The following is a 25,382-nucleotide window of genomic DNA, read 5'->3' on the forward strand; positions in this document are numbered from 1 at the left end:
AGACGGTGTAGTTAGGGACAGGCTCCACTTAAGACAGAAGCAAGAAACAACAAACGTCTTCAAGGATGGGGTCCTGGATGCAGGCAGCAGCTGCCAGGCCTCCTGTGATCGGTCTGGTCCTCCCCACCTGTCCACTCTCACCCCGCGCAGGCTGTCCAACAGCCTGATGGCCTCTGCGGCACAGACCACGCCCCTCCAGACCTCTGGGTCTTTGCTCAGGCTGTTCCCTAGGACGTCCTTCCTCACTTTCTCTTCCTCCCACGCCAGCGCTCAGCTCAGCCCAGACTTTAGCTCCGTGGGGAGCCCTCTGCCCCTCCTCAGCGCTGCTGGGGCTCCCTCTGCTTAGCCCCATCTTCACACAGCCCGGACTCTGTCTACTTTGTCTCTCTGCCTTCCCAGGCTGAGAGCCGCTTGTGAGCAGAGATCACGCCCGCTCTGCTCCTGTTCGGCCACTCACGCAGCTAGGAAAGGGCTTCAACAAGCGCATTTGTGGCCGAGTATTGGAAATATTAGCCACATTTTCTCCCTGTTCTTGTATTTCTTCAAATCATCATTTCCTCCACTCATTCACATTCTTTACCAGAAGGTAGGAAAACCCCAGGAAAAAGCAGGAAGCAAAAGGAGCCCCAGTTCTTGGCTTTTGAGTTTCAAAAGCCGGGTCTTTTGAAAGAACTAGGGGCTTAAGAAATAGATTTGGAAGAATAAATGTCAGTTGAGTCAGAGCAGGGCTCTTACCCCAAGAATCTCTGGTCAGAAGGGAAGTGACAAAGGCCCCGGGGAGGGGCCCTGTTTGCCCATTTCCCCCAGGCTGAGCTCCGTGGTGGTGGTGGTGAGCGGGACACACAGCGCAGCTCTCGGGTGGGTTTATCAGATGCAAGAACAGAGCGGCTCTGAGCGTCTTCCTCTGCTTCGGCAGGTGGAAGGAGAACAGGGCCCCAGAGAAGACAAACCCTGCCAGTGCATGTGGGCAGGCAGGACCAGGGGCAGCCTTCTGTAGCCCACAGAACAAATGTGGCAGGAAACCCGGGTTGCTGCCCAGTGTCCATTCTCACTTCCTTCCTTACAGAACCTTGATTTTCCTTGGGGCAGCAGCATAGCCTGTTAGAAGACCGGGTTTCCAGCCTCCCTTGCAGCTGGGGGTAGCCATGTGACACAACTGTGGTCAAAGAATGTAAAGCAGAAGTCACTAGATGGGACTTGCAGGAAAGCTCCTAAAAAGGAGCCCACCCAGACTTCTTTGGCCCTTTTCACCCTCCCCCTTTCCTTCTCGAGAGCGGGAATGGCCGGAGCCGTGGTAGCCATCCTGTGGCCATGCAGCAGATGGAGTGCTGGAATGCGTAAGGACAAAAGCCCCAGGCTGGGATAGCGAAGGGAGAAGACTGCAGGCACCTGGATGATGACCCCATGGGGGCACTGCTCCTCCCCGGGCTGCCTACGTCTGGACTTCTTGTTAAATGAGAAAAAAGAACCCTATCTTGTGTACACTGGTGTTCGGAGGGCCTTGGCCAAAAACATGTCTTAATGGATTCAGTGAGGAGACAATGGGGCCAACCGTGGGCATAGGAGACGGCGGAGGAGCAGAGGAGCGAGAACGGAGACTGAAGAGGGGAGGGTTAATTCCGCGGCCATCTGCAGGGCCCAGACTTGCCACCCCGGCCCCAACACCTCAGCCTGTTGTAATCTCCAGGGAAAGGGGAAAGACATCTGAACGGACCAAGCTGAAGTTTCTGCCACCAGGCTGCACGGGGGCAAAGGAGAAATGAAGCTTCCTGCACACCTGAGGTTGGCCTGAGATTATACACTGTACGTTACCCTTCGTAAGTATGTGTTAAATGGAGACAGGGGCCAGAACCGAGCCTGAGATCCGCACTGTCAGGGATGAGCTTGTGGACTCCAAACCCTGCAGTCCCGCTGCTCTTCCCAAGCAGCTTTGGGGCCCCTGGGACTGTCGCTCAGAAAAGTTTGGTCCGAGAGGGAAAATCCCTGGAGGAATCCTGAATAATTCCTGTGACGTCCCCCCCCGCCACACACACACCTCCTGCCCCACACCCCTGAGGCTCGGACTGCACCCCGCCCCAAGCAGGCTTCTTCCTCATCACTCACCCCTTCCCAGCTGCTGCCCTCAGCCCTGCGCCAGGACCTGGAGAGCAACGAAAGAGCCACCATTTATCATAAATGGCATCAACATCAATAAGGGCTCCTGTTCACGGGGCAGGATGACGACATTAGGATCCAGCTCATCAGAGCGTGGAAGGGCTCAGCATGTGAGCTCAGGCCCGGTGACTCTAGCGTCCCAGGGGAGGAGCCAGCAGCACGGGCAGGAGTGCTCACCTGGCTCCTGGGGCGGCAGGCAGCTCTGCACCAGTTAGGCGGGGTTCAGAGCCACCCCAAACCTGCAGGGCCTTTCCTGGGCCCACCCGTGGGCAGGAGGAGAAACTTGAGATTCAGCAGGGCCCCGCGGGAAGCCCATTCAGCAAAGAGGAGTAAGCCCTGAGCTCCGCGAGGTGGGAGGAGCCTGGCTGCCTCCAATTTGCAGTCTTCAGGGCTTCCTTCCCCGGATGGATGAATTATTCATGTCCACGGCCAGGCAGCCCATCAATAATGCAGGAGGCAGAAGCCCTGGCAGGGCCCAGCTTCCCGCTGACCGGCTCTGCCCCGGGCTCCAGGGATGGACGCTCCACAGCCCTCCCGATACACGGGTCGGTGTGGGCAGACCCTCTGTGGGCAAGTCTCCAAAATCCGTTGCTGAAACCCAGCTGTCCTCAGGGCTCCAGGCCGGGAGCTGGGCTGCAGACATACCCAGGAAGGGGACCTTTTTACAATTTCCATACCTCCTCTGCCTTGAGGGGCCCATGTGTCCCTCAGCACAAAGGAACCCCTTGTACGGACCCAGCCCTGGGAACAGGAATTCCTGTCGCAGGATGAGGGTGCAAGAGACACCCCCCACCTTCCTCTAGGGCCCAGGCTGGCGGGTAGAGAATCAGGAGAGCCAGAGAGTTCATTCTGGTTGCGAGTAGAAGTTTTCATCCAAGCTGTATCTTTAAGACACCTGTTTGACTTTCTCAGTCCCCAGCAGGTTCCAGCAGGTCCACAATGGAAGGGGGGCCAGAGGCTGGGGAACTTTCATGCTTCCTTGGGAATGGTGCTTTGGGGCACACCCACCATGATGACCCTCTGACTTCCTCACACACACACACACACACACACACACACACAGACACACGCGTGCCCCCAGCACACAGGCCACCTCCTCCAAAAAACGGCCGCAGCCTCACTGGCAATCACTCTGGGAAGAAGGGTGCAGACGTCTGCTGCTGTGAATTGCCGAACTTAGCTGGGGTTTCTCTCTGTCCTTCCCTTTGTTTCTCAGTCTTGCCTAGATGTTCTGTTTGTTACAACAGATCCTTGTAGTAAGAAAGAAAGGAAAATGGTTGCTACTTTTGGAGGGGAGATACAAGACTGGAGAAGGTACAGCTAAGGTGAAACTAGCCGGCTCCCCTTCAGGCGTCCAGACCGGAGCTTCCCCAACCTTACCGTGCAAATGAACCACGGGGTGGGGGGTCGGGGGGGATCTTGTCAAAGGTAGATGTCCTTGTTCAAGGTCAGGGTGTGTTTCTGCCTTTTTGCCAGCTCCTGCTGATGGCCGATGGAATGGTCCGCGACCGCACTCCGAGTAGCAGCGCTCTGGGGTCTATCCCAGTGGCTCCCAACCTCAGAAGAGCATTGGGATGACCACTGGAAAGCTTTAAAAATCCAGATGCTCCGGCCACAGCCCGGACCATTTGAACCAGGTTCTCTGAGGGTGGCAGCCAGGCATCAGCATCTCCCGAAGCCCCCAGGGGATTCCACTGTGCACCAGGACTGAGAAGCCCGCTCTAGACTAGCTCGGCTCACTCTTTACTTGAGGAGACAGGCCCAGAGAGAGGCCAGGGGCCTGCCCACAATGACACAGACAGTGAGGCAAAGGACTGGGGCCTGAGCCAGAGAGCTTTCCAGGGCACAAGGGGTTGTCTCCTATCGTGTGTTGGGGAGTGGGGGGGAGGCAGGTAGGGCTGGGATTGGAGGACAGCGGGGATTCAAGAGTCAGGACAGGGGCCGAGAACCACCCAGACTCCTGGACGCTCTCCAGGCCGGGGCCAGGCTGTGCTCCCCACATGGATCGAGCCCTCACATTTCACCAAGGAGGGCCATCGGGCCTGTGGGTGTGCTGAGCAGATTATCACCCCCTTTACAGATGGGGTTGAGGTTCAGAGAGGCCAGACCCCTGGTCCCAGGGCACAGCCATCCGTCCTGTGAGGCCTCCTCCATCGTGGAAGCTCTAGCCTTCCCCTTGCTGATCGTAAGACACGTGTACCCGCTTCCCGTTCAAAATTTCTAGCATTGGGTTGTGTTTGACAAAAAATGCTTTCAGGCCTCTAAGCCAGGCACTAAGGGGTGTGATTGTGACTGGCAGAGCCCATGCGTAGGAAGTGTCCGTTCACCTGAGTCTTATTGAGTTGGTAGCCTTACAATGGTGGCATTTCATCTTCATCTGGATCCGCGGGTGGTGCTTTAACTGTCTTTGGAAAGATCATGAGAGGCTCCTGGCAGAGGCCACCTTCCTGCTCTTGGCTCCCCTGACCTCTGTCCCAGGTTGCCCTTCCTGCTGCCCTCAGGGCACATTCTCTTACCCTCCCCCAGCAACGAACTCTCTCCTTCCTTCCAGAACTTTCCCTCAGGAAAGGTCACATGGTTCAGAAAGCCTGTCCTTCTCATCTTTGTGTCCTCAGGGCCCTGTGCAAGGCCTGGTGTGTAGCTGGTGCTTCATGAAGAGACTGGTTTTAGGCAGCAGGTATGAGCACTGGAAGCTGAGTGGGGTAGAAAGGCCCGCAGTGACCAACAGGTCCATGAAGCGACCCACCTCGAAATGGCCATAGGCCCTCACTGACCAAGTACAACCAGGCACAGTTCCTAAGATTACCAAAAAGGAGAACATTCCCCACGTTCCCCTGCTCCCTCACTCTGCCCTGTAACTGTGGCCCCTTCACCACCACCTCGTCCCAGCGTCTCTCCCTCACTGTCCTGCCCGCTGCTCCCTCGCGGTGTGTTCCGTAAACGTCCATGTCCTGTGTCCTGCCTCGGGTGAATCCTTTCACCGCCTGCACCGCCAGCCCCCATCCCCACATTTCGTGGCCCCCCCATCCGATCAGAGCTCCCCACACTTAGTACAAGTTTGTGGAAGGACAGAGGGAGGGGGCCCAGCCCAGCATCCTTCGGGGACCTCCCTCCCACTCCCAGGCTGCTTCCTTCTTGGCTCTCCCAGTGATCACCCCTGCAGCACCTCCACACGGCCGCGGTCTGAGCTGTGTCCCCCACAAGTGTCTACGTTGAAATCCTCCCGCTCAAGCTGATGGTATTAGGAGGTAGAGCCTTTGGGAGGTGCCTAGGTCAAGAGGGTTCTGGGATTAGCGCCCTTATTTATAAAAGAAACCCCAGTAAAAGCTGCTGGAGACACTACTGTTATTGAGAATAGTGATGTTTCCCCAGAAATGGAGTCTTCTGAGAAGGAGACGATGTCTGTAAGTCTAAATCAGACTGTCACACAGTTACAGCAGTTGCTTCAGGCAGTAAACCAACAGCTCACAAAGGAGAAGGAACACTACCAGGTATTAGAGTGAAGTAACTGGGAAACTGTTCATTCAAGGATAACAGAAGGCATTGTATTATATTTTGCCAAATTAAAGCCTTATTTATGTTTTCACCCTTTCTACTTTGTCAGAAACACTGAACAGAGTTTTGTCTTTTCTAATCCTTGTTAGACTACTGATTTAAAGAGAGAAAAAAAAAAGCCAACTCTGTAGACACCTTCAGAGTTTAGTTTTATAATAAAAACTGTTTGAATAATTAGACCTTTACATTCCTGAAGATAAAATAAACATGTAATCTTTTATCTTATTTTGCTCAATAAAATTGTTCAGAAGATCAAAGTGGTAAAGACAATATAAAATTTAACATTTTAATACTGATGTACACTGTTTTACTTAACACTTAGGGGAGTAACTGCCTCTGACTTCAAGAAAACACTTTTTTGTTGCTAATGTAATCCGTTTTTTGTAATGGCGTCAGCAAATAAAGGGATGCTTATTAAAAAAAAAAAAAAAAAAAAAAGAAACCCCAGAGGGGGAGGGGTGTCACGCTGCCCACACTCACCTCCCCGCTTGGCCTGCCCTCCTGCAGCCTGGGAAGTGGATCCCCCGCCCCCGCAACTTGCCTTCCTTCCAAAGGGCTTTCCTCTCTGGGTAGCAAAGCATAGCGGCAAGAAGCCAACCTTGGGGTCAGCCCAAGGATAGGGTTGTTCAACACTTATTCAGTACCTCCTGTGTGCCAGGCGCAGTGGGACCTGAACATCTCTGAGCCTCCGTTTACCAGTCTGACCCCGGGGCTAACACTAGTGGCCCCTGAGGATGGGAGATGCCAGCATGTGCCGGGCTGTGAGCACATGTCGGTTCCACTCTCTTCTTTCCGTTCCCGAGGTCTTTGTTCAGATGCAGAAAGGACCGCCGAGGGAAGGTGGGACTGGCATTCCTCACTGGAGAAACTGAGGCCCGGGGAGGACAAACTTGCTCAGGGGAACACCTCGAGTGTGCCCAGGCTTCCCATTTCCCAGCTCCCAGCCCTGACCCCGGAACCGGAGCCAACAAGCTGAGTGCATTCCCCTGCCCACTATTGTTGGGGACCCCTCGACCCCAGCAGCACAAAGACGCAGGCCCACAGTGCATGTGCACTTTCGCTTTATTTCTTTCCATGCTGAGCAATACACAGGAGCCGACGGGAGAGTGTGGTGCCGGGTGGGAGCAGGGGTAATTCTTACTGCTTCCCCTGGGACGCGGGACAGGCTGTGTCAGCGTCCCAAGCTGGGGGACTCTGGGTTCAGGCAGCCAGCGGCGGGACCCATGATGGAGCTGGGAGCAGGGGGTGAGGCCTCGGAGTGCCAGGCTGCCAGTGGGGGGAGGCGGCAGGGGAGTCAGGGGACCCTCCCTCCCAGTCGGATCTCTGCAGGGTTCCTGGTCCTCAGGCTTGTGCTCCTCCTGCCAGAGGGGTCAGGCTCCTTCCAAAACCCTCGGAGCCTCTGAGCTCCGTCCTTGGTACAACTAGATGTTTCCCAAGTTGTCCTCGCCTACGTGGAAGGATGTCCCAGCTGTCCTGTGGCTGTCTGCCAGTGGCTTCTCTCTTTCTCTGCTGTGCTGGGCTTTGAGTGTGAAACAGCGTGAGTCTGTGCGGGTGTGACGCGGGAGCCCGGGAAGGTTTGCACGTGCGTGCCAGTCAGTGCGCACAGAGGCCACAGAGAGAGCCCCACCTTGGCCATCGTTTTCCCTACAACCGGCTGGTTACTTTCTCTCTTCTCCCTGGGGTGCTGCAGCTGGGGCCCCCAGGGCCTGCCAGGAGACACCAGCTCATGAGCCACCAGTTCCATAGACCTCGTGACTCACCTCCTGGCCTGACCTGACTTTGCAAGTGACACAAATCCTCTGGGCTCACTCCCTCCCTCCCCGAACAGAGGCATCTCTATTGTGGCCTCAAAGGTCCTGTAAAGCAAAGCCAGCCCCTCCTTTAGGGTCTGGAGAGGTTGGAGTATGCTCCCCAGATGGGCAACTGACGCAGGAATGCCGGCCCCAGAGGGATCGACCCAGGGCCCCTGGGCCCTTCACCCCTCCCCCGCCACGAAGGCCCTCCTAGAAGGTTCAGAGCTGCACTTGGGACTCCTCCTGGTAGACAGAGCCTCTGTGCTAACGGACTCCCTCCCAGGAGTCTCTGAGGAGCGTCAGGGAGACAGGCAGGGGCCCTGAGAGAAGGCACCAGGGCCCTGAATGGGTGCTGGGGAAGCAGTCTTTGCCAGCCTGGGACTAGTCTGGCTACAGCTGGGAACATGCCGTCCCATCAAGGGCAGTAACCCCGGCTGCTGGGCAGGGTCTCCCGGCTGCTGGGCAGGGTCTCCCAGGGTGGGAAAGCCTGGAGGGTCTGGGAGCTGAAGCCAGAGAGGTAGGTGGGCACAGGAGAGGCCCCCGTGGGCAGAGCCTGTGCCAGCAGAAGTTTGGGGAGAATCCCAGGGCCAGAAACCAGGTAGGAGGTCAAAGGACCCTGTTCAGTCCTTTTATGCGTCCCATTAGGTCCTGAGAGAGAGGCCATAGGGTCGCCCCCTGCCTCTGGGCATGGGAGTATATTCCCAAGCCCAGGGCTTCCCACTCTCCCAAACACAACAATAAACCTTCGGAAAAACCCTCTAGCTCACTCCCCTGCTAAGAACCCAGGAGCTCATGGGAAGTCCTCCCCCCAGAGGTGGTCCCAAAGCCCCCTCCAGGGAAAGCCTTTGTGGCCTGTGGATGGCCAGGGGCACAGGGTAAGGCACGGAGTATCAGGTGCTGCTAGGCTGGGAGCCGGAGCCCAAGCCCCACCTGAGCCACTCTGTTCGGGGCCCCGAGTGTGCAGCCTAGACCACGAGGGGGGCCATGGCAGGAGGCGACCTCAATCTCCTCCTCACTGGCTGAGCAGGGCTGGGGTCAGGCCCTAGGCGACAGCACAAGGAGGGAGGGAGCAAGAGGCAGACTGGGCCATCCTGGGAGACACGCTGAGACCAGAGTTCTCAGCAGAGATGCTCCTGAGACTGAAAAGCTGGAGAAGATGTCCATGGGTCCTACAGTTCCTGATCCTGTCCTCACCAGCATTCCCCTGCCATGCACGTGGCTCTCCCTCTCCAGACAGCTGCTCATCTTGGGTGCCCAAGGGGGGCCCAGGGCAGGCGCTGAGCGGCAGCTGGGCCCCTGAGCTGGGATCGCAGCAAGCATGTGGCACAAGGCATGCAAACAGTTTTTTTACACCCCCCCCCAAGAAAAATACAAAAGAGAAGGTCCCACGTCCTGGCTCCCGGTGCTCAGACAGGCAGGGAGTGTGCTGCTTCTCTCTGGCCATGGTTCTCCTTGTCTCTGTCTCGTCTGCAGGGCTGGCTCTTCCTCAAACAGGCGGTGTGTGCCGCGTGGCGGATCCCGGGAGGGGCGGGGGGGGGGGAGATGAGCAGCCAGCCGGTGCACACGGAGCCCAAACACCAGCCGTGTCCACGAGATTAAACCCTGTTATTTGTTCTTCGCACTTTTCACATCTGAAGTGGGCTGGCAGTGGGGAGACCTGGGGGCTTGGCTCCAAGTCCGGGCTTTGGGAGCACAGGGATGTCACCGTCCTGTCCTCCGGCAGGAGGGGGGGCGTGCGAGTGTGGAGGCCTCCGGCTGGCCAGGGCCGCCCCCGCCAGCGCAGCGCCCTGGTCCGTTTTATTTCTTCTGCACTGTAAAGAGAAGAGCGGTCATGGCCAAATAGAGCTCAGAACGGGCCTTCAAGCCCTTGTTGGGAAGGTCCGGGGTTTTGTTTCCGGGCGGGGCACGGCACCGGGGTCGTCCGATTGGGGTCTCTTGGTGGAAATGAACTCCCCACCTGAGACAAGACTGCAGCCCTGACCAGGGGTTCACAGCGCCAAGTGACCCCAAACATAGAACCATCGAGGCCTGAATTTTTTAAACAATTCCCGTTGCCAGTTTGAGTTCAGTAGTGGTCATTTGCCATTGAAAAAGTCACGAGCATGACAGGTGGCGGGAGGACAGAGGAGACTGAGGCACAGAGGGCGCTCCCGAGCTGATGCCTGTGCTGTGTCCCTGCCCGCACGCACCTGCCTGGCCGCAGACCCACAGAGAGCTCGGAACGTGCTTTCGTTTCAGACACTCGGACAATGGAGGACGTGGATTTTACACCCAGGCAGGCTGATTACAAACCTGAACTCTTCTTCTGAGTCCCCGGCTTTCTGCCCCGGGTTGAAGCCCCGCGTTCTAGACCAGTGCCTCCTGTAAGGACTGGGCCGGGAATGTTCGTTGAAATGCAGATTCGGATTCAGTGGGTCTGGGCAAGGGCCTGAGACTCTGCATTTCTGACACATTCCCGCTGTCAGCAGCCACGGCTGCTGGTCCACGCAGCGCGTCTGGAGTAGCAAAGTCTTCAGGGGAAAAGCTTAGACTGACCCCCGCAACAGGCAGAGATGTCTGGGGGCTTCGCAAGGCAGGTGCGTGAAGGGAGGCGAACGGACAACGCTGCCCTGCAGAGCCCAGACCCTCAGAGCTACGCCGGCCCGTTGAGCCCCTGAGAGTCACCCCTGCAGATGGGGCCCCTGCTTGGTTAACTTCCCTGGGCCAACGCTGCGGGCTCACGAGTGCTACCGCCAGACTCCCACCACCTGCATTGTTTCTGTCTGGCTGTGCGGGCCCCCTCGACAGGAGCGCTTGCAGGACGGGCCCGCCGTTCACCAGGCGGCATCACAACCATGATCTTGGGGGACGCTCGCAAGGCTCAGCCAGACACGACCCTGGCCCAGGCCCCAAGGCCCTCAGCTGAAGCTGGAGCTGGCCGCCTCTGGTTCTCAGGCCCCGGGCTCTTTCCACACCCTTTCCTAACGATCCGGGATAAGGCAAAGCAGAAGCCAGTCCCGCTCAGCTGGGCCCTGCCGCGGATGGGGTCGCTACTCAGAGGATCAGCCTGTGTCCCCCACGGGCTCTTACCCCATCCCATCGCCCCCTCCCCAGGGAGCTGGGCTGCACCCGTCCGTGGTCCTCACCCCGAGCAAGCTGGCCCGCTCAGCTCCGTGTGGCTGGGTCTCACCTGCGAAATTGACGGTCACGGCCACGATGATGATGATGACGCCCATGATGAAGAAGGTGACGCTGAGCAGTCGGGCCAGGCGGCCCAGCCGCCGGGCCCCGTCCAGGTCCCCCTGCTGCACGCTGCTTCGCGACTGCAGAGACAGGGTGGCAGAGACCTCAGGAATGCTGGTCCCAGCAGACCTCAGGGGGTCCCCTTGCCCGGGCCCCCAGAAACTACCCAGCCCCCACCGCAGCCCATAGTCCAGCACCCGCCTTGGGGACGGGAAGCAGGCTTCTCCTGCAGAACTGGCCTGGGCACCTCTTGTGGGACCCCCCAACCGAGCCTGCCCCTCACTGCAAGTGGAAGCAAGCAAAGCAGGGCACTTCCCCTCAGGATGGTGATGAGGCAGGTGGTAGGTGGCATGGTGGAGACTGAGGGTCCGGGAGGGTGGGCCAGGGCCAGGCCATGCTGAGCTGGCAGGAGCAGATAAGCCAGGCCCCCCTGGGCCCCTGCCCAAGGCTCCCTGCTACAGCCACCCTAAGGTGTCCGCTTGGCTTTTTCTGTGGCCCTAGGTGCCTGCCTCCTCCCCTCTGTGACCCCCTCTTCCACAACAGGAAAAAGGTACCACCCATCCTCCCTCCTCCTATTTCCCACCCAGGAACCACATCCTTGTTCAACCAAGCCGACTTCCCGCATCACACCAGAAAGGCGGGCTTGGGTTTGAACTAGAGAGGCTGGGGTGTGTGGGGAGCCACGCCTGGCTTCACGGGGGCCCATTTGACACTTCACGCTTTCTCAGTGAGCTTGGTTTTTCTCGGCCTTATTTAATTTGGTGAAAGCAGATGGGTGAGTGTGGGGGTGGCCAGAAAGGATCTTGGGAGGCCCTGGAGTGGCTCAGAAGGAGGTGTGTCCCAGGCACGTTCACGGGGCCCCGCACCCCTTCCTGTGATGGCTCAGGAGTCAACCTGCTGGCCGGGGCTGGCCTGTGACCTCCAGACTCCTCCAACTCTGGAGCCCTCTGCTGCTTCCTGGACTTCTAGGACAGCTACAGGTAGGAGTCCACTAAAGGTGTGACTCTTTTCACAGTCTCAGGTCATTTATTTGGTCATTTTATTTTTCAATTATTGGAGGCTCCTGAGTTCAGCATGGAGATGTAGTTGAGTCCCCCGGTGATGCTGGTGGTGCTGGTGCTGGTGATGCTGGTGATGCTGGTGGTGGTGATGCTGGTGGTGGTGATGCTGGTGATGCTGGTGCTGGTGATGCTGGTGCTGGTGATGCTGGTGCTGGTGATGCTGGTGGTGGTGATGCTGGTGCTGGTGATGCTGGTGATGCTGGTGGTGGTGATGCTGGTGATGCTGGTGCTGGTGGTGCTGGTGATGCTGGTGCTGGTGATGCTGGTGATGCTGGTGCTGGTGATGCTGGTGCTGGTGATGCTGGTGCTGGTGATGCTGGTGATGCTGGTGATGCTGGTGCTGGTGATGCTGGTGGTGGTGATGCTGGTGATGCTGGTGCTAGTGATGCTGGTGGTGGTGATGCTGGTGGTGGTGATGCTGGTGATGCTGGTGATGCTGGTGCTGGTGATGCTGGTGATGCTGGTGCTGGTGATGCTGGTGATGCTAGTGGTGCTGGTGCTGGTGATGCTGGTGCTGGTGATGCTGGTGGTGGTGATGCTGGTGGTGGCGGTGATTTATTGAGCACTCACTTTGTGCCAGGCAACTTGCTGGGGACTGTGCCTGAATGATCTCACTGAGGCTCTGAACCACCCCGTGCGGTTGGCACTGTTGCCCACTTTTAAAGAAGCTGAAGTTCAGGGAAGGTACCCTTCCTCTCTCTGTTCTCTTCACAGGGGCACCCCCATCCCCCTGGTCCTGTCCTTTTCTCCTCGCAGAAACCTAACCAACCCCCTACCCCACCCCATGGCTCCCCGTTCAAGCTCCTCCCAGGACAGAGCCACCTCCCGCCACACTGTTTGATGCCATCAGATTTGCTTTGTCTCAGATCTGCTCCTGGCCTCGTGCTCTTCTGCCCACTTGCCCCATTATTGGCCACACCCGGGAGTGCTCCTGCTCGGTCACAGCGCCTGTCCCATGCCACCCTACCATACCAGTAAGTGTCCTCTCCTTGTCAATTCCACTGCAGTCCTCCCCGGAGGCCTTGCACCTGCCCAGGGTCCATGCCGGCACACTAGCTTCCTGAAGACCCACCCCCTCCGCCCTGGCTCTACGCTCTCTTCCTCTCCATGCCATCCCCACACCACATTCCCCTCCACAGAGATTTATGCCAGGCCCCGTGCTAGGCTCCTGCCCTGCGGTCGTGGGGTGGGATCAGAGAGGAGGCGGAGAGTCGGGAGCTGAGGCACAAGTTCAAGGAGATGACGGTGGCTTAGCCAATGACCCTGCCCAGCATCTTCCACAGCCCCCACTGTTCCCAGAACAAAGTCGGAGCCCAGGTTAGCTTTGCACTTGCAGATTTCATCCTCTACCCTTCCCTTCCACAACCTCTGGACCCAGCCAATATGAGCTGCTGCAGGGCTGAACACCTGCCAGTGCAACTCTCCCGCCCGCCTTCCTGCTCCCCCTCAACCACCTGTCCACACCCTTGCCATCCTTTGAGGGCTGCCTCCTATGCCACCTCCTCTGGGAAGCCCACCAGGACTCCTCCCCCAGACTACTACTAGTAATCCCTAGCCTGTTTAAACATCTACCTTGGACCAGGAACTGTGTTAAGCCTTACCATCCAGCAGAACATTAGAGCACCTTAACACTCCCGTGAGATAGGGAGTGCTATTAGACCGTTTTACAAATGAGAGCCTGCACCACAGGGCATCATGCAGCTGTGAGAGAAGCCACTGGAGAAGAGGAGAAAGGCCAGGTCAGGAAGGGCCCGGACTATCACAAAATGGAATCTGGCTTTTGTCTTGTAGGCACTGGGAGGGCCTACAACTGGGTGAGACAAACGGAGGATTTCATCAAAACAGGAAAGAAAAAGATACAGCCAGAGGGAGAGGCTGAAAAGACCGAGAAGCGATCGGTGCCCCCATGTCCCAGGACGGTGGACAGAGATCTGAACTTGAGCACGGCGACGAACTACGGCCCGCAGAGGACAGCGCTGCTGTCCATGGAGACTGGACACAATGGGTACAGGTGGTCTCACACCTCATCAGGTCTGCAGGTGGGTCTGGGCAGAAAGTTGGGAGTGTCCTGAGGGTGCCCAGGGACAATGGACGAGTGTCATCCAGTGAGAGATTAAAGAAAATGTGGGTCCGGCTTGACGGGGGGCATGGGCAGGGGCTCAGGCACCAGCCCACCCTGATCTCACGGCGCTCCTGGACCCGGCAAGGATTCGGGCAGGAGCAGATGCAGCCTCCCAGCTCCCTACAAGGGCAGGCTGCAGGGGAGCACAGGGTTTGGAGCCAGACCTCCTGGGGGCCTGTCCCCACCCTCCACAGCTGTCCCAGCTGCATGACCCTGGGTGAAGGGCTTCTTCTCTGTCTCTCCTCCTCCTCAAATACAATCAGGTATGAATTCCTGACCTTTCTAATGTCCCTCAAGTGTGTCCCTACCTCTCCAGCCGATTCCACTGGCCTAGCCAGCTCCCACAGTAGATTTCATCTGGACACTGCACCGGGCTCCTCCCCACTAGTCCCTCTGCTCCAGCCTTGCCCCCAGCCGACCTCTTCTCAACAGCCCAGGTCAGGTCTTTAGGCCATAAACCTGGTCACATGGCTCCCCATAAAATGAATACATTTTTTAAATTAATTTTTTCTGTTTCATTTTTTAATTAAAAAAAAAAATTTTAAGTAGGCTCCATGCCCAAGATGGAGCTTGAACTCATGACCCTGAGATTAAGAGTCACGTGCACCAACTGAGCCAAACAGATGCCCCAAAACGAACACATTTTTATGCCTCGGTGCTTTCTCGTGGACTGCCGTCTCTGCTGGAATGCCTTTCCTCATTACTGTGTTGGCCCCTCAGCAGCTCCTTCTCATCCTTCGAGAGTCACCTCCAGTAAAACTTTCCTTGGTGCCCATGAGCAATTAATCAGCCCCTCCTTGGGGCTCCCCTAGCATCTGACACCATGCTCTCTTCCTCCCTTCCCACCTTATGCCATTAGTTCTTGTCAGTCTCTTTCCCTCGACTTGAAGACAGGGACGGCGCAGGCTCAATCTTCGTGTCCCTCTTATGTAACCTAGGGATTGGCCCTAATAGGTGTTCAGTAAGTATTTGAGGAAGGAAAGAATAAAAGAAGAGAAAAAAGAGTGAGAGGAGGGTCTGTTTTCTAACCACTGAACTTAGCCAGTGGAACGCTCCAAGTTAATAGAAGATTCGTGAATGAAATAAAGGCAATGGGTCCCCCAGGAGAGATATCTGTTATCTGGATTTTGGCCCCACCCACAAACCCATGCCGCCTCCAGCTCTCTGTGTGGCCAGCCCGGGTCACTGAATGAGGGACTTCAACACCCAGGCAACACCTTCCTCTTGGGAGGAAGAGGGGGCAACATAGAGAAAGGCTTCAGGAATTTTCAGGAAGTTCAGCTTTAGACACTCTGGGCTCCCCTTGAATCATTACCAAGAGACTCCTTCTCAGCTGTAAGCACGGCACGCAGTGGGGAGGGCACAAGGCTCCGGATGAGTTCTGCTCTTGGCTTGCCCGAGAAATCATTGTACGTTGGGCAACGATTCAGGATCGTGGAGAGAGGTGCGCGCGTGGTTGCTTGGGTATGAGAGGTGGGGAGGGGAAGCGAGACAGGGAGAGATGAATTTTCCAGTTGCTCTAAACTCAATCCCTCTTCTTTATCCACACAGCCGTCAGCCTATGAATCCCTGTCATGCGTGTTCCTTTGAGCCTGAGAGACGGCGTTGAGGGAGATGCCCTGGGAATGGCCCGACGAGCAGCGCAGACCTGACTGCACCTGCTTTGTTGGGTCATCCAGTTTATGTCATACGCCGTCCAATGTAAACCTCACAACTGTTCTGTAAATCTTAGTTTTCTGATCTGTAAAATGGAGGGAATAGCTGCCTTGAAGAGTAGAGCCCTTCTTTTATATCTAGAAGTTGCTCACCACTGGCTGGCACTCATTTCTGAAGTCCCCCCATTAGTTCCCAAATGAAAAACCCAACCCTTGACCTCAGGGATGGAAGAAGACCCTTCATTACTTTTTGGGAGTAAATTACCAGCTGCATATCAAACCCCACTTAGTGGCGGCCTCTTCCCCTTATACAGAAGGGCTCACGTGGAAGGCACGATAATAACTGCAGTAATGGTTGTAATGACTGAATTAATAGATCATTTGTGATTGCAATGGCTGTGGGAATGGTAAGGGAGAAAATGAATTCGGGTTAATAGATCAGTGAGGAAAAGCAGTGAAAAAGGTCCGAGCGCTGGTAGGGGGTGGGGAAGGAAGCGGATGGGGTAGGAAATGTGCTAGGAAGAGCTGCCAGGGGATGAAACCAGCCAGGGGAGAGTGGCAACAGAACTTATCGGGAAAGAGCTTCCTCCACCCATGAGGCTCAGGCCAAGCCCCAGCAGATCTGCGGAGAACTGACAACATGTGATCGGCCGATGCTGATCAGCTATTTGTCCTTCCGCAGAGATCAAGCAAATCCCGGCAGGTCAAAGCCAAGGGATGAGCTTCCCCATGCCCCCTTCACATCCTTCTCTCTATAACAGTGCAATTCTTCCTGGAATGCCCCGATTACAGGGTTAACTTCAGTTGCTGGAGAGTGGGGAGGCATGGGGGGTGCTCCTGGGGAAGGAGTCGGGACAGCTGCCGTGGTGGGTGGGAGTGGGAGTGTTTGGGGATGCTTAGGACCTTGCGACAGCCACTGTTTGCCAACCCATTCAGAAGTACGTCAATATTTTCAGCCACATGTCTGCATGCCAGCCGATCATCAGTGCTGGGTGGGGCTCAGCGCTCTTGCTGGGTGAAGGCACGAATGCATGGCCTGCAAGAGGTCAGTTAAATCACCAGGTCGTCCAGAATGCCTGAGAAAGGAAGTGTTGAGCCGCTCTGGCCCTCTGTCACGCTCCCGCATGTGATAGGAGGAATCGAGGAACAAGGGGCTGCTCAGAGGCTTCCACCAAAACCACAGACAGGACTGCCCCTCCCCCGGGTGGTGGCACGAGAGCTGACACTCCAGTCTCCCCCAAACTGGCTAAAGTCAGAATTGCTTGTCCCCTGGGGATTTGCCCTTTCCTCTGACAGTACAAAGTTTCATTCAGTGTTAATGATAACAGTAACCACTGCCATTTTCTACGTGGCAGGCTCTGTGCTAGGGGTTTTCACACATATTAACCCAGTTAATCCTCCCGGCAGCTTTATGGGGTCGACAGTCTTATTACACCTATTTTATAGATGAGAGAACTGAGGCTACCGAAGGGGGTTGAGGGATTTGGACATGGTCACGTGGTCTGGGAAGGACACCCAAGTCTATCTGATGCTTGTTTAAGCACTGTTGTCAGCTGAAGGCCTGGGGTCCAGCTCCCCTGGTTGACAGGAGACCTTGCTGGCATTGAGGAACATGGCCATTTCTCAGCCTGACCCAGGGGCAGAATGGATGAAGCCAGCCCTGCCCTGGCCACCTCACGAGGCTCATAGGCAGCTGCGGTCCTGAGCGGGGCTGCGTCTGGATACCTGGGATCCCAGCCCCTCAGTTTGAGCCCCTGTCATAGCAGGTCCCTGTCTAAGCCACAGTGGGAAGGACGCTGCTGGTCCGTTAGTCTCCCACTGATGGAGTCAGTAGGGGTGGGGAAGGACAGTGGGGGGAGGGGAGAATGGAGAGAAAGAGGAAAGGAAGTGGGTTCTTCCCTCCCTGCACAAATGCCCCAAAGGTTTGGCTTTCCTGGGAGGGACACACCATCCTTGTCCCCAGAGGTAGATGCAGGGCAGGGTCATGGAGACAACACTAGATTCAGCGTCCAGCTGCCTCTTACCATTGTGTGACCGTGGGCAAGGCACTGCTCAAGTGCCTCTGTTGTCTCATGTGTTAAATGAGAATTAGCCCTTAACACGGGGCTCTCTTGGGCTCCTTCGTCCTGGATTCTCATGGTTCTCTTTGGAAATTCATTTCCACAGCTATACTCCACTTCGCCACCACCCCACACGGGCCCTCTGCTGAGATCTCAGCCCCCGGCGTCTCTCATACCTCTCTCACGCAGCATCTGTCCTTTGACGACTTTGAGCCTCAACCTGTGACCCCTCCCTCTCCTCCAAGGTCATCACCATCTTTACAGCCTCACTCCCTCCCAGTCCAGCCTGATCCTTCACTGTGCCTCCTCTGCCCCCCTCACCAGCATCATTCTGTGCCACTGGGTCTGCCCTCATAGCACCTCTGCCAGCCATCCCCAGCCTCGGGTGGGCCCAATGTCCCATCTGTGACTCCATACCCACAGCTGGAGAAAAAACGCACCACCACGCAGGCTGATAACAACTCAGACCCATGGTCTCCAGCCTCAGCAGAGCCCTTAGGCCATTGACCTCTCTGTCCCTTGTCCCCTCTCCTCTCCCCTGTCACCAGGCCTTTGATTCTCAGCAAATGGCCTTGCCCTCCACCTGCCTGGTGGCGTGGGACCCATACAGCATGAGCAGCTGCTTTGAGTATTTCTATCTGCTTCTACCCTCGTGGCCTTTCCTGCAGGTGCCCAGGGACGGGGCCTTCTTTGGGACCCATCTCTGCACTCTTCATGAAGCTCGTCAGTCACCTCTGTCCTTTTTTGCCTAACCCTGTCCATCATCAGGGTCACCAGGGGTCTGGAAATGGCCCAGCCAGTGGATACTCCCATCCTTACTGGACCTGACCTCTGTCCTGCATTTGACCCTCCCTCCTCCTTTCAGACTCATTCCTCCCTGGGCGTCTCTCCCTCTCTTCCAGTTTGCCTTCCACCCCCTGAAATCTTCTTTTCAAAACTCTTTCCTGACCACTTCCCTCCGCCCACCCCTTAAATGCTGCGGTCCCCAGAGCTGTCTTAGACCAGGAGTGTGAAGTAAGCACTGCTACTTTCTGTTCAACAATTCTCTCCTCATGCCCTCTTTCCTAAGCCACGCTTGGTCCTTCATCAGCCAGCCTGGACTATCTCAAGAGCTTCCTACGGGATCTCCCTGCTCCCAGTCCTGCTGGCTCAAGCTCATTTCCCACAGTGCAGGTGGATGTTGGTTTTAAAATATGAACGACCACATCATGCCTCTGCTTAAAATCTTTCAGGGGCTCCTCAGCGCCACTAGGATAAAACTTCAGTTCCTAGAGCAGGTCCATGCCCACCTCCCTCCTTCACCATACTCTTACATCCTTTGGCCACGTCCAACAGACCGTATCATCCATCCTCCCAAGTGCCTAGCATGGCGCCTCATTGGTAAAAGAGGCGTAATCATTCATGGGGGCCCAATCATTCTCTATCACTTAGTCGCCTCCAAACAAGCAACTTGCCAGTCAAGTGAATGATTGACTGAATAAATAAACGGTCTGTGTTAACAACTCCTAGGTTTCCAGAAACCCTTTCTGCCCCTTGCCAGGGCCTTGGTCCAGACCTCTTCATCTCTCCCCTAGTGCTACCGCAAAGGTTCCTTCTCCCAACTGCCAGGCTCAGAGGAGCCCCTTCTGCCCCTCCTCTTACTCTGCACCAACCTGCTCCACCAACATGGAAACCTGACCGCACCTCTCTCTGGCTCGGGACCGCGTGATGTCAATGCTGGGCGAAGCTTGCCGCCAGTCCCAAAGGACCACGCGCAGCACGATTCCACTGATAGCAACTGTCCGGAAGAGGCAAATCCATAGAGACGAAAGACGAGTGGTTTGTTAGGGCTGAGAGGGGTCAAGGGAGAGATGGGGCGATTAAAAAAAAGGCACGGGGCTTCTCTGGAGGCGAGAAAGTGTTCTACAACTGACGGCGGTTATGGTTGCATATAGCTGTGAAGAACAAATCTTTGAATTGTACACTTTGAACGGTGAATTGTACGATATGTGTATTATATTTCAAAGCTCTGAGAAAACCCAAAACCCCGTGACGGCTTCCCACCCCCGGCCCAGGGACACTCAGGTACCACTCAGTTACCGCTACGGTGTGAGAGCCCTTGCTCTGAAGCCCTTCGTGCGGCTCATCCCGCTTCACCCTCACACAGCTCTCATATGTAGGTGTTACGTGACACCCATTTTGCAGACGGGAATACTGAGAAGAGAGATTTCGTTGACTTGCCCGAGGCCCCACGAGACGCTGTGGTTTTGTCTAGCATGAGCGCTTCTTGCCATGGGTTATAGGGTCTGTTTACAAGTTTCTCCCCACCGGACTGGAGGCTCCTGGGAATTGGTGATGGTGTCTGGTTCTGGCTTCGCACCGGATTCCCAGCCCCTGGCCCAGTGACCTTCAGAACTGACTCAGAGCTGACCTGAGAAGGGTGTAGAAATCTCCTGGGGGTGGGCTTCAGGGGTCTCACAGTCTTGGACCCAGGCGCCTCTGACAAAGGCAGCGTCTACCCAGCCTGCACCCTGCCGCCCCTCAAGGAGTTGGATTCCAGCAACTGTTCTCTCCTGGGCCCTTGTGTGGTTTCCCTCCCCAAAGCCCGTCTCCCCTCCTGGGGCTTCTCCCTGTAACCAAGAGGTTGGCCCTGCCCACAACCCCCAGATGCACCCCTAGGACCTGGTTCTGCCCCCAGCTGTCCCCCAAGTGCCGCAGGCAGCTCGGGAAACTCCTCAAAGCCCTCCCCCCCAGCCCTGCTCAGCCCTGGCTCGTGTGCCTGTGCCAAGTTTCAGGAGTGCCACCAGGGTCCCCTGACGTCCTGGCAGGTGGAGCTAGATTTGATGGGGGGTCAGGGAAGGCATCCCTGAAGTGGAAGGAGGAGATCGGGGCTTTCTCAGTGGACAGCCCGGGGGCAGTGGAGGTGACCACAGCTCCTGAGGACTCCGTGATAGATGACTCAGCAGGGGAGTCACTCCAGAGGGAAGCAGACAGCGTCTCCCCGCCCTGTCCCCCAGCCCTGACCAGCCTGGGGCTGGGAGGTCACTACTCCCACTTTCTGTTTTCCCTCTGGAAGACACTGCCTGCCTGGGCTCTCTCTCTCTCACCCACCCCCGTCACTCCCTCCTCTTCCTGGACCTCAAAAGTCACTTGCCAACATCTACGGACATTTTCTGTGATCTTCTATAAGTAGCTCTATCCAAATGGCTTGTTTTGGGGACAACCTAAGACCGTTTACTCAGAACCCCGCGGGCCAAGTGTGTGAGGAGCGAAGACTAGCTCACATGCTCCTTCTTGGCAGGGCCAGCCATGCCCTCTGACACACAGTTTTCACCCACGGCCCAGACCTCCCCTACCCTAAACACAGACTAAAGACAGATGCTGAAATCAGTCTGAGCTCCAAGGCCCAGAGGCCCAACGAAAACAACCCCCTCCCCGAAGGAGCAGCCTCCGGGGAGCCAGGCCCCAGGGCCCTCGGCGCATGGCAGGGAAGCTACGGCGGCTCTTGGAAACCAGAGTTGGCAAAGGCCATTGGAATAGCCAGGTGGCCTGGGGTGACGGGTGGGGGCAGCTGGCTCCCCTCCCGAGAACTCGGAGTCCCGAGACCCCAGGCTGGCCGCAGCCTCTACTGACGCATAGCCCCAGTCAAGATGACCCCTCAGGACACCCCCTGCAAAAGGCTAGCCCCCCAACTCGGCTGCCATTCTGCAGCATGGAGTTTAGCTGCAGGTGGCTCCCCGGGGTCCCTTCCCCAGTAGGGATGTGTGCAAAGTCGAGCTGTGACGCCCAAGAGCAGAGAAGAGGGGGGACAGCAAACAGAAAGTCTCCTGGCCCCGGCCCCCTCTCCAACGGGGGGTAGCAGGCCCGGTGAGAAAGGGAGTCTTCCCCCCAGCCCCCAGCCCCCAGCTCTCCCTTCTTCGCTCCCTATGCAGAGGGTCTGGCGCCTGCCCGGGAACACGCCTGCTGAGCCCTGGTCCAGCCCCGGCCCGGGAACAAAGGGCAGCACTCACCATGATGGAGAAGATGAGGGGGATGAGGTTGAGGGGCCACACGGGGCAGAAGCAGGAGGCGATGGCAAGGATGAGGTAATCTTTGGGGACTTCTTGGTCCTGGGCAGAGGAGGCGGTGGCAATGGAGGACGCCCGCCTAGAGCTGGCCCGGGAGGCCGACCAGGGGAGCGTGGCTTCCTGGCGCCCCTCGGATGCCACCTTGAAGGGCAGCCCGTGGCCATTCTGCTCCAGGTCCAGGGCCCCCGAGAGGGACTTGGACAGCTTCGGTGCCTTGTCATCCTCGCCCTCCCCCATCGTGAGGAGCTTCTCCATCTCCCGCAGGTCCGGGGGTAAGGCGGTGCCTGGCTCCTGGGCTGAGGGAAACTGAGGCTGCACCGGGCTGGCCATGTTGGCTTGGGCCCTGGGTTGCTCCGGCTTCAGGCTGAGACGACGGGCTCCGGAGGGAGCTCAGCACACCATGCCTCAGCCCAGACTGGGGGCCTGCAGGGCAGGGGCAGAAGCGTCCCCCGGGGGAGCAAGGGCTTGCTGGGAGCTGGCAGGGTCGCCAGGTTCAGAGGCCGAGGCCCGCCTGATGCCCCCGCGGGGCCTCGGGAAGCTGGAGCCTTCCGCTCTGTTCAAGTTTGAGGCCAACTTTGCCGGCGCTGCTGACCGCACAGATGGGCGGGGAAGGGACAGAAAGCCGCTCCAGGGGCAGAGCGAAGGCGCTCCTCTGCTCCTCTCCCGGGTGAGGCTTCGGCTAAGTCAGAGAGAGAGAGAGAGAGAGGACGCCACGCAGCCTCCCTCCCTCCCCACCCTGCTCAGAGATGCTTTTCCTTTTCAATTCCCCTCTCCCCTGAGAACTGCGAGCAGTGTACCGCCCCTGCCCAGCCCAGCCCAGAGGGGCCGGTGCGCCTCTCGTTTCCACTGCAGCCACAGCCTGGGGGCACTGGTCTGGGGGCTCCGGAGGGGGAAGAAAGACAAAGTGGGTCACAAAGGGGTGCATCTTCAACTGTCCCAGGAAACGGAGCCCTCAGCTTCTCTTCTGCAGGAGCAAGCTCACACTGCCTCCTCTCTGCACTCCGTCCTGTCAGGAACCGCTGAGCCCCAGACCTAGGGCACCCCACCTCGACCCTGACCGCCAGCCCCCAGGGGTGTCCAGGCCACAGCGGGGAGACTAAGCACCACCGGAGGCTCCTGCTTCCATGGGTCTCTGAGCACCTCATCCAGGGGCATTGGGGAGAAAGCGTGGGCTCCATCTCATGCCCAGCAGAGCTTTTCTGGGTCGTTTTATTAATTCTTTTTAAAGGTTTTATTTATTTTTTTGAGAGAGCAAGAGAGCGAGGGCACGGGCAAGGGGAAGCAGCAGGCAGAGGGACAAGCAGGCTCCCCACTGAGCAGGGAGCGGCCCGAACCCAAGACTCCGGGATCAAGACCTGAGCCGAAGGCAGACGCTTAACCGACTGAGCCACCCAGGCGCCCCTCTGGGGTGCTTTTAAAGAGCAACAAAGATACTTCTGTTCAGGAGCTCCCTGGGGGCAGAAGCCCACTCCGAAGGACCTCAGTCCTGGTCACCTGTCCTGAATCTTGCTGTCTGTCTTCCTTCTCTCTCCTGTCTTCTCCCTGTTTCAGCTTCCTCTGCTATGCTCCACATCTCCTCTATGCTCCCTGATCTCTCTCCCCTTACAGTGTTTCGGAAGCATGACCTGGAACCACTGGGTGTGTGTATGTGTGTGTTGGGGTGGGCGGGGGAAGAGGGCACAGGAAAGAATCTAGACCCCTAGGGTCATGTAGGATGGGGGTGGGAAGGCAGAGGTGGGATGGGGCCTCAGAGGTTGTGGGGTTCATTCAGATCCTCTGATATTCCAGATGAGAAAACTGAGGCAGGAATGGAGGGACCAGTCTTCGGTCATCTCAACCAGTCTTCAGTCCCTCGTTCGGGTCGGGGGGCCGGTTTGGAGCAAGATGAGCGCATTGCAGTAGAAAGAAATAGCTTTGGTTTGTGAGTCATGCTGGCTTCAGAAATGCTGCTTCCAGCAAGGGCTGTGACCAGGTGGTGGGGGCATGTGACCAGCTAAGAAAGGGGAGGACAGGCCACAGAGCCACCTGCTAGGGGCTCAGGGGGAGTCTGGGGAGCTGAAAAGGCACCCGGAGGCTAATAAGTTTCAAAACAGTGTGTGGCTTTGGCACAAATTGTCAAGTTTGGTAAATGTGACCATATTTAATTAAGAATTTTTGCTTCATAAAGGAACCCTGCAAAATGCAGGCCTCCAGGGTAGGCAGTGAGATCTTTGCTCTCTGCAGTGGGAGAGAGAGAGAGCTACAGACTTCCTCCTGGTCTCATTCTTAAAGGAGGCCCTTCTCCCCCAGGCCAGGGGTGGGGCAGGAGAGTGAACTGGGCTTCTCCGCCCAGGAACTTTCGGAAATGTGCTAATGTCTTTTTAAGCATGAGACCTCCTGCAGAGGGTGGAAAGTTGGGTGCCTGAGACCCCTAGACTCAAAGTCGGTGTCCGGCTTGGCCAGAATGCCATCTTACTGCTGGAAGCTGACCCTGGGCTCCCCTGTGGGGCCTACAGCTGCCCAGCCCAAAGATTCCATAGCCTCTGGCCAAAGGTGGCTCTTGAGTCCCTGAAATATAGCTGGCTTAAATTGAAGTGTGCTCTAAGTATAAAACACACTGGATTTTGAATACTTAATACAAAAAAGAATGTAAAATATCTCATGAATACTGTGTATGTTGATTACATATTAAAGTGATAATATTGTTGATACATTGAGCTGAATAAAACATTATTAAAATTAATGTCACCTCTGTCTCTTCACTTTCTAAAAATATGCCGACTAGAAAATTAAAAACTAAAAACATGGGTTGTATTGTGTTTCTGTTGGGCAGTGCCGGCCTAGAACAGAATGAACCTGACATAAAGGGGTCTTTCTGACTTAATAAAAACCCTAAGAGAAAAAGAAAAAGCCAAGAAGTCCCAGGGTGGCTCGTGGCTGTGGGGTTGCAGGGTGGGCTGGCTTGGAGGGTGGGGGTGCAGGCTTGCCCGATCACTGCACGCTGCTGGGCTCACGGTGCCATCTAGTGGCCTGGTAGTGAGGAGGGGAATGACCAGAGGTGGGGTTGGGGCCCCCAGGGAAGGGGAGAGGCGGGGAGGAACCTCAGGTTGGGCTCGGGGCTGATAAGCCCAGCCCAGCCAGCTGCCCTGGTTGCAGGCTGCAGACGCCGACCCCCCCACCCCACCCCCACTCCCAACTAGGGTCTTCTGTGGAGGCCCACGGGCCATACTCATCATACAAAATGGGTTTGGTCTGCACAGCGTTAACTCAATACGTGCTTTTTAAAAAATCCATTTCACATAGACATGGAGCTTCAGGCTTCTAACATGAAGATCTGGAAACTCTGGGCCCATTTTCTGCGGAACAGAGAGCCGCTGGGCCAGCTGCAGCCCTCAGAAGGGGGCATAGGGCTTCTCCAGCTCCACCTTCACGACGCCTGCCTGCCTGCCTGGGGGGGATTTGAGCTGTGAGCCCCTGCAGCTAGACAGAGGGACTGGCCTTTCTCTACCACTGCTGTCCGGCCTGGCTGCTGAAGAAAGTCACTCCCTTCTCTCCCTCAATTCCCGGTCCGGCTGCGAGGTCCTGGATGGGGCCCGTGTGCCCCCGGCTCCCTTGCCCAGGGTCTGGCCCAGTTACCGCCGGCTGGCTGAAGACAGCAGCCAAGCGCCCAGCGCGTGTGCAGTGGACACTGATTCCTACCTCTGCCTACCCTGGGCTCAGCTCACCCCGCAGCAG

The 25,382-nt window shown here is 56.8% G+C and overlaps 1 protein-coding gene across 3 annotated transcripts in view; it reads right to left on the reverse strand.

Moving 5' to 3' along the window:
• Positions 1-22,424, reverse strand: part of TRARG1 (trafficking regulator of GLUT4 (SLC2A4) 1) — a 43,774-nt gene extending 21,350 nt beyond the window's left edge. The window contains exons 1-3 of one of the 3 annotated variants that reach the window (XM_026517791.4): positions 21,612-22,424; positions 10,672-10,804; positions 6,754-9,313 (exon numbers count right to left, since the gene is read on the reverse strand). In XM_026517791.4, coding sequence (XP_026373576.1) covers positions 9,300-9,313; positions 10,672-10,804; positions 21,612-21,998 — 534 coding nt within the window. In that variant the 5' untranslated portion in view covers positions 21,999-22,424 and the 3' untranslated portion in view covers positions 6,754-9,299. Of the gene's footprint in view, positions 1-6,753; positions 9,314-10,627; positions 10,805-21,611 lie in introns of those variants that run through there. The other 2 variants (XM_044390815.3, XM_057318138.1) reach the window with 2 other exon arrangements.
• Between the last annotated feature and the right edge of the window lie 2,958 nt (positions 22,425-25,382).

This window comes from Ursus arctos, unplaced genomic scaffold, assembly GCF_023065955.2.
Source record: "Ursus arctos isolate Adak ecotype North America unplaced genomic scaffold, UrsArc2.0 scaffold_24, whole genome shotgun sequence".
Taxonomy (NCBI): domain Eukaryota; kingdom Metazoa; phylum Chordata; class Mammalia; order Carnivora; family Ursidae; genus Ursus; species Ursus arctos.